This window comes from Stigmatopora argus, chromosome 6, assembly GCF_051989625.1.
Source record: "Stigmatopora argus isolate UIUO_Sarg chromosome 6, RoL_Sarg_1.0, whole genome shotgun sequence".
Taxonomy (NCBI): Eukaryota; Metazoa; Chordata; class Actinopteri; order Syngnathiformes; family Syngnathidae; genus Stigmatopora; species Stigmatopora argus.
In genome coordinates, this window is record NC_135392.1 from 9,363,143 (window position 1) to 9,378,868 (window position 15,726).

Sequence of the window (15,726 nt, forward strand, 5' to 3'; positions counted from 1 at the left end):
ACGTAATACATTCTTTTTTGTTTTAAGATCCATATTCAAGTAAATAAAGCTATTTTCTTTCGGTTTAGGTTATTGGCGAAGCCTTTCGTACTCTGTCTGCTTTTACATCGCAAATCATTTTAAACTTTTTGCCGTTGTATTATTTTGTTAAATAAACATGAATAGGAAGTGTAGCGTAGTTACATGAGAGGTAGCTTTTGACTCAAAGAAAACACAGCGAGTGACCTGACCCGTAAAAGTTAACGGAAGTGAAACGTATCACGTTTTACAAAATAAAATCTAAAACAACGTGGCCGCTGACAACCCTCCTCCTGCAAGCCAAGCCGGTTGACACGTGACCAGCACACTACACTGTACGTACTCTCTGTAATCAGAAAGTTTGGCAAACTTGACTTGTTTGCCTTGAATGCAGTAAACAAAAGGTAAGATCTCCATTAAATATATATTTAATTCGGAATTGAAAAGCACGGTTCTCCAAAAATGAATTAGTTCATCTTTAAATCCGAAGTTATTTTGGCTTCTACTCACGACGAGAAGTCCGCGTGGTAAGTGTTTACTCTCGGCAGTAACAATGTCGCTTTTTGATTGAGATCCGTCATAGTTATAATGCGTCAAACCATTAATTATTATGTTTTTTAAAAAGAGGATTTAAAATCTGGAGTTAAAATGCAATAATTCGATACGTTACAGTTCCCATTGATCCGTCACTGTCACATGCAAACTATTATGAAGTCAGAGACCCTGCTGTACTCAGTATGGGTGTATAACGTATTAGTCACTCTAAAGTTGTGTAAAATATGACACAAAATATTACAGTTTTGCAATATCTACAACTGTGCGCCTCTACTATCATACTAGATTTCATTAATTCATATATTTTTACATTTAAACTAATGTAGGGATTGAGACTGCCCAGAATTGGGTCATTTTGGCCCTTATATTTCACACATTGCAAACATGTCTTAAAAAAACAAAACAAATAAAACCCAAAGGATTTTAGTACTAATACTAATACTTTTCTGCTTCTGTCACCCTATTTTAAGGTGGGCGCTAGTGTTTCTAGTGAAAAAGGTTATTCTGAAGATATTCTGTCCCAATCTAATGCAAGTTGATTCATCATTGACAAATCACAAATCACTAATGACTAATATCCATTTTTCAGTAAGCTATTAATTTTCTGTTTAAGTTGCTTGTAATAAACTGTCCCACTCGACTTCAATCATTAAATTTAAACATAACGTCTAATTTGTTTTAAATCATATATAGCATGTAGTAGATTGTTTTTTGTTTGTTTTTGGCAAATGCAAAGAGAAATGCGTTGCATGATTTCATTTAATTTATTTCCACTGTTGCAATTATTGTATAAAATATTTACAAAAAGGACCATTTATGTTTCTCTATATAAATTATTTCATTCGTCAACAGAGCTAAATGCGGATAATTATTAATTTATGATTCTTTGAAATGAATAACATTTGTTTTCCGCTTTCTTTAGGAATATGTCACCTGCACCAACCACTGAGGTGGGCTTCAAGCCCCCAGATGGTGGCTGGGGTTGGATGGTTGTGATTGGGGCTCATATTTCCATTGGCTTTGCCTATGCCACACCCAAAGCCTTATCCATTTTCTTTAAAGAGATCCAATCAGACTTGCAAGCCAGCTACAGTGATATAGCATGGATCTCCTCAATCATGTTGGCAGCCATGTATGCTGGAGGTGAGTTGACTTGGAAAATCAATCAAAGCATTGCATTATTTTCGATGCATCATTACAAAATGGTTGTATTAATCTTTTAAGGATTGAGGTTTTCCCTCTTAATGATATTCCAGTGGAATGTACATTCCAACTTTGGACAATATATTGTTCATAATCACTACACTACACACTCTATTACGTCATTTTGTCGTGTGTGGATTTTATGAGCGCACACTTGAGATGAGATGACATTTTATATTGTCATTAATGGTATATTGTATTAAAATAGAAGCAAAAAAGATGGAAATAAACTGATGAACCTAACAAGCTTTTTTTAAACCATTAAATCATCATTATGGCAGAATCAATTAAAATCTACTATGATGGTTTCTCACAAGTGCTTGCTGAAGGTTAAATCATAAAAAGGTCTTTGCCCTACCTGACCTCAAATCGAAGAAATCAAACAGGTGAAATATTTACCTCACCAGAGGTTTCCTCATATTGTCCTTGGCAATGTTTCACCAATATCACCAAGTGGCGGCGGACAGAGACAAAGCAAATATATCAGTGGCTGATCTCCCAAACGGGGGGCTCTCATCCACCCCTCTCTTGGGAGAGACGTGACAGCCTTTTCCCGAAAATAAAATAAAGTTATAATGACCGAGGAAATGGCAACACTGTGGAAGATGTGCTGTTGTGACCTAGTTCTAATGAGAAGGGTAATTGATTCCCACGCACGCATGATCAACCCTGCGGGATTCATCAAATCTCATTTTGTAATGAAGCAGCATTTGGACTATTCTGATTGTCATACATGTGGCAAAAGGAGGTATTGTGATATTTCTCGTATAGCGTACATCCAAATATATTTTGTTTTATCACGTTAAATGTAATACATTTGGTCTTTTTGTCTTTTCACAGGACCAGTCAGCAGTGTGTTGGTTAATCGCTATGGAAGCCGATGTATAGTCATACTAGGGGGCTTGATGTGTGGGACCTCGATGGTAGCTGCTTCCTTTGGAAACTCCATCATTTACCTCTACTTATGCATTGGTGTTATTGCAGGTACAGTATTTTTTTTTTTTTAAAACCCTAATAGTTGTTTATCCAAAATAGCAGTTCCATCTATTGATTGAGGTGAAAAAACATTTCCTTCACGATGGGTATCCTGAAATCATTTGTTTTACCACTGGTTCTTGGTATTGTGTTCCTGGCGTCTTTCTACCTCCTTTTATAATAATTTCTTCTAATTTGGTAGTTTTCTGTTGGTTTCCAACCCTTATTAGGGTGCCTGTTCCAGTAAGTGAGGGGCAGTTAACTGTGCTCAGAGTGGAATAGGGGCGCTTGGGTAAACAAGCAATAAAATGTACATGGGTTCTGGACAGCGTGGCATAAACTGGCCCACTGTTCTGTTGTTCGACCTCCTGTCAAGATTGTCACATGGGGCTTCCTACTACCTTTAGAGGCTCATTACCCTACCAAGGACAACTATTTGAGGATTAATAAGTGTAGCAATTGGTCCTGTGTGATACCACAGGGCATGTATGTCCTTTACTTGCAAACTTTTCAAAATGCAGCATGTTTAAAGGAATACTCTGTGGTCTCTTGCAGCAAAAAATACCTCATCTAAGATCCCAATAAACTCATTGATTGAGTAAACTTTGGGGATTTCATCAATCTATTGAGAAATTAGATTCATCCTTCTCCCAACTGGTCTGATAAGATTCTCTCACCTTTTACCGTCTTAATAATTGATTCTTTTGAATATCGGTAAATGGCATGATTTTTATGAACATTATTTTTGTCCATTACCTGCATAGTAAATCAGTAAATAGCGTGTTTTGTGAACATTTATGATTAGTTGTGCATAATTCCCAGAAAGTAACGAGAAATGTATCTAATAAACCACATAGTTTGAACCACAACAGAGAAAATACAATTAAAATTAAAAGGACAAATACAGAAAAATCCTACACAAAGCCTTGCAGTGTTAGATCATTTTAAAATTAGCCGTTGTATAGACTAACAGTGACGAGCAACTAATTGTGACTCGAATTAGAATAAGTGCTACAGATAAAGGGATAGATGATCACGTTTAATTAGTATTTAATTAATCAGGATCTAAGAATATGAATACTGAATTTCCAGTGGGATCGGTTAACCTAACTTTCTTTTCAAAGTGATGCATATTAATGAATGTATTGTAATACTGAATTAATCAAATATGTTTGTGTTTATGCTTTCCAGGTGAAGCATGTTGAACTTTCCTCTTTTGTCTCCACACAGGTTGCGGACTCGCTTTAAATCTGAATGCATCTCTTACAATCATCAGTAAGTATTTTTTGGCCAAGCGCCCTCTCGCCAATGGATTAGCAATGGCCGGAAGTCCTGTGTTTTTGTGCTTCTTGGCTCCTCTTAATCAATATTTACTGGACAAGTTTGGATGGAGAGGAAGTCTCCTTATCCTCGGGGCTCTGATGCTCAACTGTTGCGTCGCTGGAGCCTTGATGAGACCAGTTGTTTCCTGTCCTATATCATCCCGTGCACCAGAATCGAAGATTGAGGAGCAGACAAATAAGGACAACATCAGCCAAGAGAAACAAAGCTGTCTCAGGCGTGCTGTAGATTGGTCCTTCTTCAAAGATCGAGGCTTTATAATCTACCTCATTGGGAACGTGATGTTCATTTTTGGTGCCTATGCACCTATCGTGTTCCTCTCTGCATACGCTGTCAGTCAGGGAGTTGACCAATACTCAGCAGCATATTTGCTCTCCATTATGGGTTTTGTGGATATGTTTGTTCGACCTGGCACCGGCTTGCTTGCCAACAGCAAGTGGATCAGACCAAGAGTTCAGTACTTCTTCAGCTTTGCCATGGTCTTCAATGGCACCTGCCATTTATTATGCCCACTGATCAAAAACTATACCTTTTTAGTGGTCTATGCCATATTTTTTGGTGTGGGTTTTGGCATGGTTTTTGCCCTCATATTTGAATGCCTGATGGATCTGATGGGAAATCAACGCTTCCCTAGTGCTGTTGGACTGGTCACCATTATTGAGTGCATCCCCATGCTGCTGGGCCCACCCACGGCTGGTAAGTAATATCAAATCTATTTGTACAGCCATGTTGTAAGTGTTCAATGCCAAGTTTCAAAATCTTTCTCTACTTGAAAATTATTTTAGGAAAATTTACAGCAAGATTTTGCATTGAATCCTCCTGAAGTAATGTGACTCCATATGTTATTGGACCCACGAAAAAAAATCCCCCACGATATCTCATTCGTATTGATGATGACATCATCAATTACAAAGCAAATTATCCTCAGTATGCAGATTCTCCAGAAATTACATTTTGTAGTGGGAGAAAAAAAAAGAATTGTGCCCTCTTGACACAAAATGGTTTAAAATCCTGAGAGAGCAATAATAACAGATTGGAAGTGGAACTATACATCAAATATGAGTGCATCTTCTTTGGAGTGGTTTCTTATTTATTGATGCCCTCATCTAGCTTTGCCTATTGTCAGCTCTACAGATTGTAACAATTTCTGTGTAACAATAACAAATGCTTTAAAGAGGCACCGATGCTTTGCAGCGTAATCAGTTGTTTGTACATCAGCCTACTGACAATCCTACTTTGCCTGCGACCTGATTTTTTTAATGAGGTGAAAATGTGTAAACCTCGCGTCCTTTCTCTTCCAACCCTGTTCTGGAGCTTTTCTATGAAAGACCTCCTGCACATTTTGCATTCTCCTCCAGAGGGCACAGTCATTACACCTGCCCTAACCACTCTGTTTATTACTGCCCCTGCAAACCTTGGGTATACACCAATTATGTGTCATCATTTTGCTTCTGCTGTTAATGATGTTCCATTCGGTCTCCTGTACCAGTGCTGCAATCAAAATGGAGTGCATTGAAAAAGATGACAATGCCAGATGGACCTCATTAATGTGTTGCCAAAGGGACGCTTATTTTTGTCCATTCACCATATGACAGCTATCAATCAGATGGCACAACCTCCAATGTGATGGTGGAAGTTGATTTTCATGCAAACTTCTGTGTTTTAGAGGTTAACTGTACTGTTAAACGTACTTTTTAAAAGTCATGTTGACAGGCTGACCATGCAAACTGCCATTAAAGAGTAAAGTTGGGTCTACGATTTCGATTTTAAAATGACTAAAAGAACCCTCTGCCAGTATTCTAAAAAAATGAATAAAAATGTCATTTTGTTGACATGGACTGAGAAATACCCCCTGCAAGTTAGAGAGATAAACACCTGTCAATTCATCCATGTCTGAAGGTGAGCCTGCTCTGGACTTGTGGAGACTTAAACCTAATCCAAACACAGTTGTCATTTTTCTGAGGACTTGACCTTCATATTAGTAGCTTTTAGAATGGTCTTATCTACTAATTCGTTTTGGAGGCTCTTGCTAAATTTGCCCTCTGAGAGACATATAGAAATGGCCAGATCAAGTGGAATGTATAGTCTGTATTCATTTTCCAATGTGACATCCCTTAAATCTTTTAAATCATACAGGTAGATACTACATTGTTTGTTCAAAACTATTATTCTCTCGATGAAAAAAACTGTTAGGTTGTGTGTAGTATTTTGATTTCAACACTCACTATCTTGTTTCTTTACAGGGTTGCTGGTGGATGTATTTGGTGACTACAAGTACCTCTTCTTCTTGTGCGGCACAGTCATTGTTACCGGTGGGATTTTTCTTTTCATTATGAACATTTACAACTATCACATGCTGGAAAAAGAGAGGAGCCACCAAAATGCAAATAACATGGAAGACCACGACAAACTCGAGGAGCTAGACACACTTAATCACAGTTTACCTACAAAGCAGTGTAAAGACGTAAGCGAGCCAGCATTGTCTTGAAAGATCGATTTAGTAATTGCAATTAATTTCCGTCTTATTTGCGTATCCTCTTGTGCGTCAGAGATATGTTTCATATCTAGGGAGTTGCTGGATTTGGCCAATTAGGCATTCATGTGAAAATGCTTTTAATCTTTCTAATTATTTTATGGGCTTGCTAGCGCTTCTGTGAAGCCAGGATTGTGTGTGTTTACACTAAACACAAGCTTGCCAATTGGCAGTTAGTGCACTGTTGTTTACGTTCCCCAATTTTTCAAACTCGGTTTTTAATTAATGCCCCTGGGACAGTATTTATTGAATTGAATTAGGCTTTATTGTCATTGTACATTCATACATACACATACAAACTTTGCATATTGTACTTTGTACAACGAAATGCATTCCAGGTACAGGCCAGCCGGACAGTTATAACATATATACATCCATTTTCAATAGTGCCAAGCTGCCTGCTGATTCGCCATTGGGCACTCTGGAATCAGTAAAACATATTATAATATAAATATAATATAATTTAAAAATACTGACGCAATACAAATACTTGACAGAAGTGATAAAAGTATTTCAGCAAGCATATGTTTTCCAATTCCATTCCATTTAAATGTAATACCTCATTGCAGTAAAGCAGCAGCAGTTATTTTATCTGATTTTGTGGCTTTGAAAGGGGAGTTTAAGTTGAGAAACTTGAAACAACTAACAGGTCACACTACAGTAGATCTCTTTTCAACTTTCAATATGCTCGAATGTCTTTTGCAACACAGATGTAATGTAACTTTAGTAACACTGGAAAACTAATCAGGCATTTGCCAATCTAGCTATTTTGTTCGTTGTTAAACCAGAAATGACTCTCTGATGGATTATTAATATATACTAATATTTTAGGTGGGCTCCCATCTACTTGACAAGACTGTTAACATTAACGCATAAATGGTGACTACTGTATTTTACGGACTATGAGTCACAGTTTTTGTAGTTTGGCTGGGCCTGTGATTTGTATTCAGGTGTGACTTATATGGCCCTGCTGCTATAGTTATTATAGTTAACCAAAATACTGTTAATATGTTAAATCAACAGGTGCCTTTTTTGCCTGTTGTTTCCTATTTTACCCCATTAATTTAACACGTTTGCTCTTACTTTTGTGATGAATTAAATAATACCCAAAGGTTTGACTGGAGATGGCATGTCATGTAGTCATTAGAATTTTTTAAAATAAATTTTGGTTTGTTATGGATGACTGATGGCCCTATTTTTTTAATTTCTTTTTTACATACCTCGGCCAAATATATTCTTATGTCATGTGCAACTACTGCACATCCTTACAAAATTGCACTGAGCCCTCGTCCTTCACTTTTTAGAAATAGAACTTGAACATGTTATCAGACATGCTCCCTATAAGAAAACTTTTTTTCCCATTCTTAGTGACTAGTCTACTGTATGTATGATTAGATAGTGTGTGTGTATTTGGTTGCAAAACATTACAATTAAAATAACAGGCATTTTAAAACATTTGTATTTCATTTATACATATCAAACGATTCATCTTAATATTTTCATGATGTAGAATCTTTTAAGGAAATGAAAACAAACAATACTGCGCATTGTTTCCTGCTCAATGTGCATCGGAAAATTGAGTAAACAACCCTTCTCAGAATAGGCATCTTCAAGAGGTGAAGTACTGTATACTTCCATATGAAACGCATTCAAACTAACATCAGCTATGTAATTTTGCAGTGTGGGTGCTTTTGTCCAATCTTTCACAATTATGTGACTAGGGAACAAGTTTGGAAATGTCAGCAGCTTAAGGGCATGAGCAGCTAATGAGGCGAGCAAGGCCTGGATGTTTTGGGCTGGTTGCACCAAGCTGTGTCGAGCCTCACATCTGCATAATAGCGGGTCACCTAAGTATGGATGTGTGCATAAATCAACGCAGTGTGCTTTTTTTACGCCCAGTCCGAAGTATCAGGCCAGATGCATAACAAGGACCAAACGTTACTGTATGTCAGTTCAACGTTACGAGTGGAGTGGGTTGCCAGATGAGGGAAAGTGGATCTCTATGTTGATGATTACCCTTCCTTTCTCCTGACCTTTGCATCTGTAAGAGTCAAGTCTGGCTTGTTTACAGTTGGTGACTGACCATATGAAATGGGAGCGCTTTTACACAATCGGGCCGTTGGAGACAAGCAGTGGAGAAAGGCTGTGCTCCCACTGGACTCAAAGAGCACAGACATCTATCAGGAGAAGAAATTGAATGGGACTTGGAGAGCAACAGAGATTAGATAGGCCTCGAGTGTTGAGCAAGCACAAGGCGCACCAATGTACTGCTTCCTCTCACTGGGATGAGATGAAACTTTGCGAACACGGTGCAACAGGCACACGTTGAAAAACACGTGCACACAAACCGTGGCCTTTGGGGCTAAAGTAAAAATGTGATGCTCTGTTGTTTACTTAGGGACAATGCGCAATAACACTCCTCCCCCACCATTATACAAAACAACTGACAATGTTATTTACACAATTGTCTTGCCAAACACAATGTGCAAAAAAATTCAATAGTGTATATCCTCATTCTTGGATGTGATAATTCAAGCATACATAGATTTTTGATAGTTTTTTTAATGTTACATATAATATTTTAGCCTATTTTACTCCGTTTTCCAATTTTATACCCATTAATATAAATTTGTCAATTTACATTACCGGCACAATAGGTGAATAATAAATGATTTAAACAAGAGTTTACTGTTGGAACATTTAGGGGTAGATTCCGAAAAGATTACACTTATTTCCATTATTTTATGTGTAGGATTATAGTCGCCCTCTTGAATTTATAACCTGAGGCATTTTCTTCCAGAAAGCTGTAAAACTATTTTTGTTTCCTGAAATGTATACAAATGGTCATTTTATTTTAATAAGGCGTCAATATTTCTCTTATGTAAAATAGGTGCTTTCACTCATTGACGGTTACTATAGTACATGATTGTAGTGCTTATCTAACCTCTTATCAATATGATTATAATAGTGTTACATCATGGGTCAAGAAACTTTTCTTTTCTAAAAGCACAATACATCTTGGGTATTAATTAATACAAAAGGATACTAATCCGATAAACATATGCAATAACAATCCAATTTTGTACCCAGGAAATGAAGTACAAGCACACAGGAAAATAATATCGGTGAAGTTAATCAAACAACATTCATGTACTGTACGTATACAGCCAAACATTGTTCTCTTATCGGGCTCCTTTGTTAAAACTTATTATAAAAAGCAAAACACATCTATCATCATTTAGTCGCAGTACCTCGCATGATAAGTGATGAAAGCAATTGTGGCTTAAATGCAAATTGGTTGAAAGTCAAAATTGCAATATTTACTGAAAATAACAATCTTTGCTCCATGAAATTATGTACGTGTTGATACAAAGGCCCTGGGAAAGATTTGTCGAATTAAGAGAATTTTCATTGTTTGGAGGAGGAGTAACAAAGTCGCTAACATCCATCATTCCTACTGCGTTCCCGACCACTGAGCAGGGGAGGTAATGAATGTAATTTAACGTAGATCTATAATTAATATGCTATCTTTGGGCAGTGTCAGTGTGCCGAGCCAGTTGATGGAGTGTGTTTATTATGTATATATGTGTGTGGTCTGCCATAAGAGGGCATCAGGCCACTGACATGATAATTCACTGAGCATCACTCCCGCAGTGCTGAGGTCAGATTTCTGCAGCAATCTGGGGCACCGCATGCCTCGGCGCTCCCAAAGGTGGAATACCATATTATGTCCTCTCTCATTATTTACTTCCTCGCCAAGTGTCCTTAGGAAAGGTGAGAGTCACTGAGTTTGATGCTTTGGGTTTGGCTGTATCTTTTGGTTGGAATAAATTGGGACAAAATAAAGTGTGGTTTAATGAAATGAGGCTAAATACTACAGTATTATAGATATGGAAATTGATGCCTCTAATGAAACTGAATATCTGGTGTGGTTACAAGGTACTCTGACAGAGCAGATGGTGTCGTTATTAGTTTTGGAAATTAGTTTTGGAAGGCTATTATAATCACGATGGATATAACGTCTTGTAAACTTGGGGAAAAAATGCTGATGGCTCTCCAACATTTCACTTGAGTATCTTCACACAATTAGTATTTTTGACATACTTTGATAGACTGGTGTCAAAAGAGAAGGAATTATGGCCGTCAGATGTCAAACATCGGTCTAAGGCTCATTTGGGGCATTCAAAACAAGACAAAATTAACATGCTGTCCGTGCATGTTTGTCTCTTACTCATTTCAATGAACATGGACAATGATGGATAGTCAAAGTGAATGCAATTTTTTCCTCAATTAAGCAACGTTTCATTGATACATTATTCATAAAAATTCAATTCCCCTCTCATATTTCCATTTAAACTATTACCTACCTGTCTGTACTTATGTCCATATCAAAATACTTTGCACCACCTAAGTGATAACTTTTCAGGAATTGGATGCTGGCAAATTACTGAACGAGTTTTAATTTAAGTGAATCAGATCAAATTTAAGTTTCTCTTCCATTCCCCCATCAAATCTTCCCTCTTACACTGTGCCATAATAATTCGCCTCTTTAAAGATTTTGTCAACAGATGTAGCAAAGGTCTTCAGGTGTGTCAGACTTGCGTCCCCGTGTCTACATTTAATGGCCAACATATGGAGAGGAGGCAGAGGCGAGGGACAGGTGCTGAACTGCTTGTCCTGTTGACCCTGACGGCATAGCAGACCGCATCAGGACACCTCATTCGAGTAAGTTTGACATTGTGTATGCACTACATGCTGACAAATGCAGAAAAGAAAGAAAAAGAAAAGGATTAATCAAATTTAATGTGGGCAACAATTTTAATGACAGCTTCAATCCCCTGATTTTATGACTCACAATCCAATCACAGCCAAATACTTTTATTATTTTTTACATGTATTTTTAAACAGTATCATTTACTCAGGATAAACTTCATTCATTTGCTACTTTTGACATCCGGAAACAACCTACAAGAGTGAAGACCATCTTTCTCTGATTATTATGGTATCTTTTAACCCCTACACTCACTTCTGAATTTTAATACTTCCATTGCATGCTAGGGATTTTTTTTGCATTCATAAAATAATGTACAGTACTTGCTATGACCTTGCAAATTCACCTTCTTTGTATATTCTCCTCTTTTTCTGGTTTATGTGATTCTGGCTGGCAGATAGATGCAGAATTTGATGATGGGACTACGGAGATGACTCAATGGCAACACCTCCAATAAGGCCGCAATGTAAGTGTTTAATTAGATGAGCCACAATTGTCTCTGCGGAGGCCTTTTCATTACCTCAATATGTCATATTGTGCATACGCTTGCATCTCACACACACGCACACAGTGTTAGGCCGAGAAATGACTGACTAGAACGAGTACAAAAATGGCAATCACGCCAAAAGGTGGCCACTGTGACACCCAGAGCGCTACCTTCTCACCCCATGGAGTGTTCATTTCCCTCTTTACTTGCTTGCTGAGATTTCAAGGTGCTTAGACAGCTGATTGCTGGGTGACTTTGGCTAACAGAAGTGAGTGGCATCTGTTCGGTCCAGTCTGCGTGCGCCATTAAGCCAGCTGGGTGTATCACTTAACCGTGTGCGTGGGGCGCCTGGGCCATTAACACACGCCAACCCTGTGAATGACTGCGCTGCCACATCACGCATGCCAGGACATCATTTAGCAGCGGCAGAAGAAGACGACTGTGAGGTGAGACAACACACACATAGAGTAGTGTCTGATAGGTATTTACATTTGATATAAATTGTGTAAACAGCTAGTAGAGATTTAGTTGCCAGATCCTTGCTGAGCTTACATACAGGAGTGTATGGGAGGTTTATAATTAGGCAGAGGGAATATTAATGGTGTGGGAAGTTTTAAATTTAAAAAAAGGTTCCTGCCTCGCGGAAATTCACTTAATACGGGTGGTCATGGAACCGATTAACCGCGAAAATCGAGGGAATACTGTATATTCAATCCAAAGGGAATCCAAATATTAATCAAGGAAATCAGCATCACTTAAAGATGTTGCAATGTTGGCCCTACATCTTTTTAAAGATTAATTAGTGTTGAGTTCCATGTGGCCTCCTGCTGTTTACTATTACAGCTGCTGCGAGCCACATTTTAATTATGATTTGAATTTTCTTCCAGTTAAAATCAGCTCAGAATTCCGTAGTCTTCAATGAATTTAGACAATCTCCAAAAGTGTCAAATCCTTTGTGTTATTGGAATTGTGAATTATCTTTTTTTTTGGCTTGACTTTAGTAATCCTCAACTAAAATTCCTTGCTTCTTGTGTCAAAAAATAAAAACTCACAATCTGACAGCGCTCGCATTGCCAACAATGTTAAACATGTAGATGTTGCCACGACAAAATGAACACCCCCTTGCATGCATACTCATGCCCACACTTTCTGACACTGCCTGCATTTGCTTTTGTGTTATGCGCTGCCCGCCGGGAGACTTTAATAAGCACGCCTCGGCCTGCCAGGATCCCCGGGGCACTGTTCAGAGCGTGAGGTGGCATCCCTAGTGCCTATCTGAAAGCTTTCCGGGGAGAATGGAGCTTCTCCAGGGGGTTCCTGAAATGAAAGCCGAATGTCTTGATGGATATGGATGAGTAAAAATCCTGCTGTCGTCCCTCTTTGCATTTCCAACTCGGTGCTCTGAAGCTACTTCATTAAGGACAGCATGACCTCGTCTTTGGTGACCTTACTCCTCGACTTCGGCGGTGGGGCGTTAGAGTGCGGACTACATTGTAGGTGGTCCACGTAGGCGCAAGTGATTGATTACGTTTTTACAAGAGCAATGTAGAACGAGAGCCAGTAATTGGCACGGCGATTTGTGTTTCTTTTTTTCTCATTATTTCTGGTCCTCAGCGTATTTGATTTATATTTCCCCTCACTCACATGGCAAATGATTTAAGAAAGCCATTTCAAAGCCACTGGCAATGAGTTCAACGTTTCAGGCCAGTAGAAGTGCAGGGTATATCTCCACAAGAGGTCAGTGTTGCTCCACTGATGACTTTCCTGCCATTCCCTTATCTCTCACGTCGCCCCCCTCCTTTGACCATCTTCAGCTTCTCTGGATCACACTTGAGGTGGTGCATCTAAGTCCTACTTGTGTTTGGTGTTAAATCACAACATCTCTCTCCCTCATTTTCTCCCTAAAAGTAGCTGTTGTTTGCGCTCAACAATCTTGTGCGGTAATTGGATTTGATTCTACTCAGTCTAATGACCTGGGGAAGAATACAAGACAAAAGATGTGCTTTAAATAAGGAAAGACTGCAAGCACATTAAGAAAAATTAATGGAGTTACTCGATGGGGACACTGACAGGATATTGACATAGATTAAGACACACACGAGGGCATGGAGATTAAAATTTCACCATCAAAGGATGCCTCTTACACCATATTGATTAGGGAATGTGTTGTTCTCAAGATTTAGATTTGATTACTGCTGACATGGAGGACTGCAGATGAAACACAAGGCGGGTAATGACCACAATGCCTTTTGCATATTAAATACAATACTCATTTTATCAGAGGAATTAATAGCGATGCACGGTTATGAAATTCTTGGCATGAACGACCAGTTGGATTTACATGATTTGCATGGAGGTAATTGGGATGAAGTGTGTGCTACATGGATGTTTTAAGTTAATTCTCCCAGTGTGCATTACTGCTATTTCCTCCAAGGACTTCTTTGGCCATGCTCCGATTAAACTGTTAAATGTAGACATTTTGGCCTTGTTTAGAAAGTGGGGAACACATTGGAGGGATTTCACAGCTCTTGCAATTGCCAACAGTAACAGATGACACAAACGTCAACATCAAGAAACATTTTCCCTTTCCCCTACTTTGTCCGATATCTGACTTTGAAACAGAAGACATGCCGTCAGCAATCAAAGAGGGATACTATTAGTGAAGTTTTTATTTTTTTTAAATTTTGTGCTGTTTGTGTAACAAACAAACAAAATGTGTTTCCTCATTGGTTTTGGGACAATTACATTACTTGTGGGATGAAACTAGAAAATTATTCACCGGGTGGGGGGCAGGAATCTTTTTGGAAGTGGCAAATATTTAACTATGTCATTAGTACATTCTGTGGAGAATTATACAATATTCTGCGATGATTCAATTCAAGGCCCTTCCATCAATTTAATGCAAAATCAGCTCAAATTTATCTAAAACGATAAAAAAATACCAATCAATATCAAAATTTGATGATGAAACATCACTTTTTAATTTTTTTTGTCTAAACACAACAGCACAAAGTTATAATTATTTAGCATTTGATCAACTTAGTAGATTCAATTGTGCTCCATAAATGATTATATTGATTCACATCCATTATTTTTTTCAACCCCAGTATCAGGATATGGCTGATATTGACCAGAATTTTATGTATTTTTGTGTGTCATTGTTGTGTAGCATACTGGTGGCTTTTTAGGTGGTTTATGTTTAGAGGGGAGCACAAAATGAGCTGTAAAGTCAATTTTGTGATGAACAGGATTAGCTTCAATTATACATTATAGTAAAAATAGAGTTACAACATTGTCATTGTAGAGCATCAATAGCTGAGAATACTAAATACTCATCACCTCCAAAGAGATCAAGCTGCCTGAATTTCCTGAAAGCTCACTCAGCCCGTATCATTCCAGCCTAATCCCCCTCTAAAGCCTTACAGTATTTAAAACCTACCCACTAAATGTTCTATTCTAGTGAGGTTGAGTGCGCACTTTTGTGTTTTTGTGCCCTGCGGTGGGGCAGTGCGTCTTTGTCCTTCCTCTTCTACCCCTGCAGATGAGATGAGTGATTCTGGGCTGTGGGGGCTCTTCCCTCACTCTGTGTCATTTCCAGGCCAGCAGGCCCCCAGGGATGCTCCAAGTTCTCCACCCAGCAACACCTCCAGCTCCAGCGGGTCTGTGCCACACATAACGCATTGGCTCTGTCACCAAGGCTGCTTATTTTAGAGCAGCTTCCTTGGCTCAAGACAGAACACTCACTTTATGTAAATCATATTAATGCTTTTGCAAGAGTTGGGAGGGGTGCAAATGCGGAGAAGGATTTCAGGTCTTGTGCCAGCAGTGCCACAAGGTGAGTGG

General features: G+C 38.5%; 1 protein-coding gene across 1 annotated transcript; it reads left to right on the plus strand.

Moving 5' to 3' along the window:
* The first annotated feature begins 284 nt into the window (after positions 1 to 284).
* LOC144076244 (monocarboxylate transporter 2-like) lies at positions 285 to 8,045 on the plus strand. The gene is made up of 5 exons (XM_077603922.1): positions 285 to 422; positions 1,496 to 1,716; positions 2,617 to 2,760; positions 3,982 to 4,788; positions 6,336 to 8,045. Exons 2-5 carry the CDS (start codon positions 1,500 to 1,502, stop codon positions 6,578 to 6,580), a joined length of 1,413 nt encoding a protein of 470 aa, XP_077460048.1. The 5' UTR covers positions 285 to 422; positions 1,496 to 1,499; the 3' UTR covers positions 6,581 to 8,045.
* The last annotated feature ends 7,681 nt before the right edge of the window (positions 8,046 to 15,726 follow it).